The sequence below is a fragment of the Oncorhynchus masou genome, unplaced genomic scaffold, assembly GCF_036934945.1.
Source record: "Oncorhynchus masou masou isolate Uvic2021 unplaced genomic scaffold, UVic_Omas_1.1 unplaced_scaffold_4782, whole genome shotgun sequence".
NCBI classification, from domain to species: domain Eukaryota; kingdom Metazoa; phylum Chordata; class Actinopteri; order Salmoniformes; family Salmonidae; genus Oncorhynchus; species Oncorhynchus masou.
The window spans coordinates 16,738-21,336 of record NW_027011178.1 but is presented as its reverse complement, the minus strand read 5'-3'; the positions used below and the strand labels follow the sequence as shown (position 1 = coordinate 21,336).

At 41.0% G+C, this 4,599-nt stretch overlaps 1 protein-coding gene across 2 annotated transcripts; it reads right to left on the bottom strand.

Moving 5' to 3' along the window:
* Nucleotides 1–1,427: 1,427 nt before the first annotated feature.
* LOC135535323 (small ubiquitin-related modifier 3-like) lies at nt 1,428–4,335 on the bottom strand. Of its 2 annotated transcripts, none has more exons than XM_064961990.1 (4): nt 4,195–4,335; nt 2,776–2,951; nt 2,590–2,695; nt 1,428–2,475 (listed from the first exon to the last, which is right to left on the bottom strand). In XM_064961990.1, the coding sequence occupies exons 1-4, from the start codon at nt 4,213–4,215 to the stop codon at nt 2,374–2,376; spliced, it is 405 nt and encodes a 134-aa protein (XP_064818062.1). In that variant the 5' UTR covers nt 4,216–4,335; the 3' UTR covers nt 1,428–2,373. The 2 variants fall into 2 exon arrangements, with proteins under 2 accessions (XP_064818062.1, XP_064818063.1); XM_064961991.1 differs by having other exon boundaries at nt 2,590–2,661; nt 2,823–2,951.
* Between the last annotated feature and the right edge of the window lie 264 nt (nt 4,336–4,599).

The following is a 4,599-nucleotide window of genomic DNA, read 5'->3' as shown; positions in this document are numbered from 1 at the left end:
CATGACCCATGTTTTTATGACCTTTATTTAACTATGCAAGTCAGTTATTTAAGAACAAATTATTATTTACAATGACGGCCTGCCCCATCCAAACCCGGCGGCGCTATGGGACTCCCAATCACGGCCGGATGTGATGCAGCCAGGATTCGAACCAGGGACTGCAGTGACGCCTCTTGCACTGAGATCGCTTCGCCAAGATCAGTAGCTTGTAGCATAGCAAGGTAGTTCTGACATTGGAGAGATGAGCCCCTATATTCAGCTTGCAAACGTTAACGTTAGTTGGCTATCTAGCTAGAGCTAGTTTACAGTCAGATGAATCATACTCTAAACTAGTTAGCTAACAATCAAGATAGCAAGTAGACAGCTCTCCTACCTTTAAAAGCAGATCCTTCGAAACATACTGTGAATGTAAACAAACGCTTTCTGTAACAAATGAAACATATGCATGCTATTTATTAAACTCCTTTTGGTGATCCTAAACACTTCCTCACAACAGGATTCAAAACAGTAAACTTTACCTCTTAACATAAAAACAGAGGAACCATGCAGACGCTGCTATGTAAAAAGAGAATACATACGCAGACAGCGCCACCGTGTGGCCGGAGGAGTAATCTCTAGTTTAGTGGATGGTGTGGGTGTCCAGCAGGTGCCACAGTTCTACCAGAGTTGACCGTTTTTGGTTCTACCACAGGAGCCAGATAATTCTCAGAATGCAGAATATTCCCGGTTGAAATTTCCCTTATTGAAAAAGATTGCAGTCAGAGTGCAGTATACCTGCAGATACGAGTGCAGTATAGGAACTATTCAAGTGGGAACAGGTAAATGAAACTGCTAGGTGACTTGGCTGTGTCTAACCTCTACACTAAGTTCACTAGAAAGATTTGTTCGAACTGCACATAGCTTCTCTCCGTAGAGGGAATGAGTTTCTACCTACTCAGGGGTTCGTATTGCATTTGACAATGTAACAAGTAAAATCAAGAGAATTCCTGCAGGTATTGAAAAAGTGTAGGGTTTCAGTCATTGAAAAACAGATTATTTTTGTGAAATGACTAATAGCTAAGCGTCCTTTAATTTATGGCTACGACTTACCGTCCTTTCTAGACAGGTTGATGGTAGGCTGTTAAGATAAGAATGGGTTCTTAACGGACTTGCCTAGTTAAATACAGCCTCCAGAAAATGCTCAAGAATAAACACTAACAGGTGACAGCAGCCCTTGCTGGAAGTACTGTAGCTTCAAACACAGCTGTCTCAGAACAGATTTGCTCAACTTGCTCTGTGTGAAGTGAATGACCAAACAGTTAATTACCATCCATGTACTTTTTCCTATTTGATAAGATGTGCGGTTTGAAATTTCTTAAAGTGGCCTAGGAAGACAGCAAGTCTTTCAGCACTCCTCATACAACAGCCAAAAGGAACAAACAAGGTAGCTGAGTACCAAACTATATTTATTGTATACAGTAGTAAAAGACAATGTACAAATCATTAGAGCAACATAAGGACTAGAGTGGACCCGTGCTGCCTACTCAAGTCCACCACAACAGTCTGAAGGCAGGTGGGAAGATTCATCAAGTCTGATTAGAAACAAAAAGGTCAAAGGTTGAAGTCATGGTGGATTCCCTTTTATTTTGTCACAAAATATTGAGGGATGGGCTAAAACCAGGAGCTCAACGACTTCCCTTAAATCTGTGTGGAAGGGGTGAGGGGGTTAGAAACCAAACAGACATGTGAACGGTAAGTTGCATTCTTTCAAGCGATGTTGAAAATAGACCTGAAACTCTTTTACATCATAGACGTTTCTGTTCACTTTAGTAAAAGCCTTTGTTCCAGAGACACAAAGCAATTCAATCTAATGGCACCAGCAGTAGAGCACCCCATTCACCAATATTCCAATACACACTGTACAGGTTTAAAATTACAATTGATCACTTGGACTGCATATTTTGCAAAATGTACTTAAAAACAGCAGACAAAAAAAATATATAATTTTGCATATTATGAGACCTGTTCAACATTAAGTCCCTGAACCTATGGTAGATTTAATGTCCCAAATGGCACCCTATAGTGCACTACTTTGTTAAGTGTAGAGCACTGTAAGAGGAATAGGGTGCCATTTGGGACAAAGCCTGAATGAGTTGAACCCCCCACATCCCCATTGTGTGAAACAAACACATATTCTCCAAAACAAGCAGTTTATAGTCCATCCTCAATATGAATATAAACAAGACATGTGGATTGGTGGCATGAAATCCAGCTTGAAAAGAACAAGACCATGGCTATGAGCAGAGCAATCACAAAAAAAAAGTGGGACCATTATTTAATAAAAAAAAGTTGCTGCTCATCAACTGTGTTTCTGTCCTCAGAGGGGGAGGCGCCTCAGAGGGTCCATACACCTTTAAGAGAAGCCTCTGAGGGGAAGGAGCCTCCTCCGGTCTGTTGTTGAAATACATCAATAGTATCCTCGTCTTCCATCTCAAGCTGCCAACACAAATACATAGAATGGTCAGTGTACTTGTAACTCCATCTGTACATGTTATAACTTCTGGATCTTTTACATTATAGAGGACTACACCAGAAGTGAGTGTCACCGACCTGTGCAGGTGTGTCGGTCTCGTTGATTGGCTGTCCGTCAAACCTAAACCGTATCTGTCTAATTGACAAACCCTGAAATAAAAGATGAGGGGAGAGAACAGTCAGGCTCATCTAGCAAGTTACTGCGGTCAGGGGTTGCCCTGTAAGGTTGTACAATCAGCCTCAAAGCTTAACATCGTCTTATACGAGCAGAAGAGTAGACAGATGAATGTAAACGTTAAGGACAGCCTCACCTGTCTTTCGCAGTACGCCTTCATCAGCTTGCTGAGCGGAGTGTGCCTTTTAATTTTGAACTGGACTACTGACCCATCTTGACCTGCAACCTTAAGGTTGATGTGGTCATTTTCAGTCTTCACTCCTTCCTGAAAAAACAGTGGGGAACAGGTGCATTTCAGAGACAATAGCTACATTGTTTATATCAAATCAAAAATCATATTTTATTGGTGATATAACACATGGTTAGCAGATGTTAATGCGAGTGTAGGGAAATGCTTGTGCTTCTAGTTCCGACAGTGCAGTAATATCTAACAATTTCACAACTACCTAATACACACATCTAAAGGGGTGAATGAGAATATGTACATATAAAAGTATGGATAAGCGATGGACCGAGTGGCATAGACAAGATGCAGTAGATGGTATAAAATACTGTATATACAGGTGATATGAGTAATGTAAGATATGTAAACATTAGAGTGACATTTAAAATGAACCGTGATTGAGTCTCAATATGGGCAGCAGCCTTTCAATGTTAGTGATGGCTGTTTAACAGTCTGATGGCCTGAGAAGCAGTTTCTCAATTTCTCGGGCCCAGCTTAAAAGCTACAGTCTAACAGTTAATGTTATGCATTAGATGGAGCAAACTTTTTGGCTGAAATTAAAGCATCTCGACGGGCATTGTAACATGAAGATGTTAGCTAACTAGTCACGGCAACTCCATCTAATAAAACTACGTTAGCTACCATGGGTTGTATTTTAATGTACCTTCATTTTAGCAGAGTCCCATTGGGACAAATTGTCTCTTTTGTAAGGGAGCCCTGCATCGCACAATTACACAACATTGTCACAAAAACGGCAGTGTATGACGAGCACAACAGCACTGGTAGGTTGACGAGTTCACAGTCTGTCGGTGAGTTAATATCTCGGTGTCAAACATTTGTGTTTAGCCTTTGTAGCTAGCAATAGTTTAGCTAGTTAGCTCTAACAACAAGAGCCATGCTAACCTAGATGGCTAACTGGTCAGCCATCAGTGGGGCGGCAGCTCCAGCTAACGTTAGCACGCTAGCTAGTTAGCTCATAAAGCCGCAGAGTGATAACGCCGTTGGTCTCTACTCCAACGGGCGCAGAAAAGTCACAATGGCGCGGTTTCACTGAAAACCATCACTTTACAAAAACAGGAATAGATAAATAGTACACTACATCTATCAGATAACTGGCTAGTTAACCCACATTTTCTACATGCAAAATGTCCACAAATCAAACAACCTTTGTTTTCTCTCTTTACCCGCTCAAATCGGAATCTGGCAACCTACCGTTATCTCCAACATATTAGTACGCTCGACAAGGAAATACGGAAAATATTCAATCACACACAACATTTCTTACCTTTGGCTTTTCTTCAGACATTGTGTAGCTAGTTAATGCTCTGATATGTACTAATTTACAGACAGATTGCTAAATGTTTGCGCTTATTTTACCCCAACTCTCTCCGTCTTCTGTTTGACGAGGAGCGAGCATAGGGGGGTTTTAAACTCTAATTGGTTCACTGGGTCACGTGTCTATATATTTTTTTCGTGACCGTGCTCACGCGAGCGCGCAAATCGTTTTAATGCGCGCTCCCGTGAATTAAAAGCTAAATTCGACAGCTTATTCTCTCACCTGGATAAATGTATGAAGTGTGTAAAGATACATGTTCGTTAATCAATGAAGCCTCTCGAAGATGTTTGAGCAGTGGCAATCATAGACTAATGTACACTGAACAAAACTAGAAACTCAAAATCAAATCACATG

Bases quoted from the DNA above. Each gene is read 5' to 3' on its own strand.
- LOC135535323 (XM_064961990.1), bottom strand. From the start codon at position 4,215: ATGTCTGAAGAAAAGCCAAAG. The intron at 2,696-2,775 runs GTATAAGACGAT...TTGCTAGATGAG, and splicing joins ATCTGTCTACTCTTCTGCTC to CCTGACTGTTCTCTCCCCTC. The intron at 2,476-2,589 runs GTCGGTGACACT...TTGTGTTGGCAG, and splicing joins AGACCGACACACCTGCACAG to CTTGAGATGGAAGACGAGGA.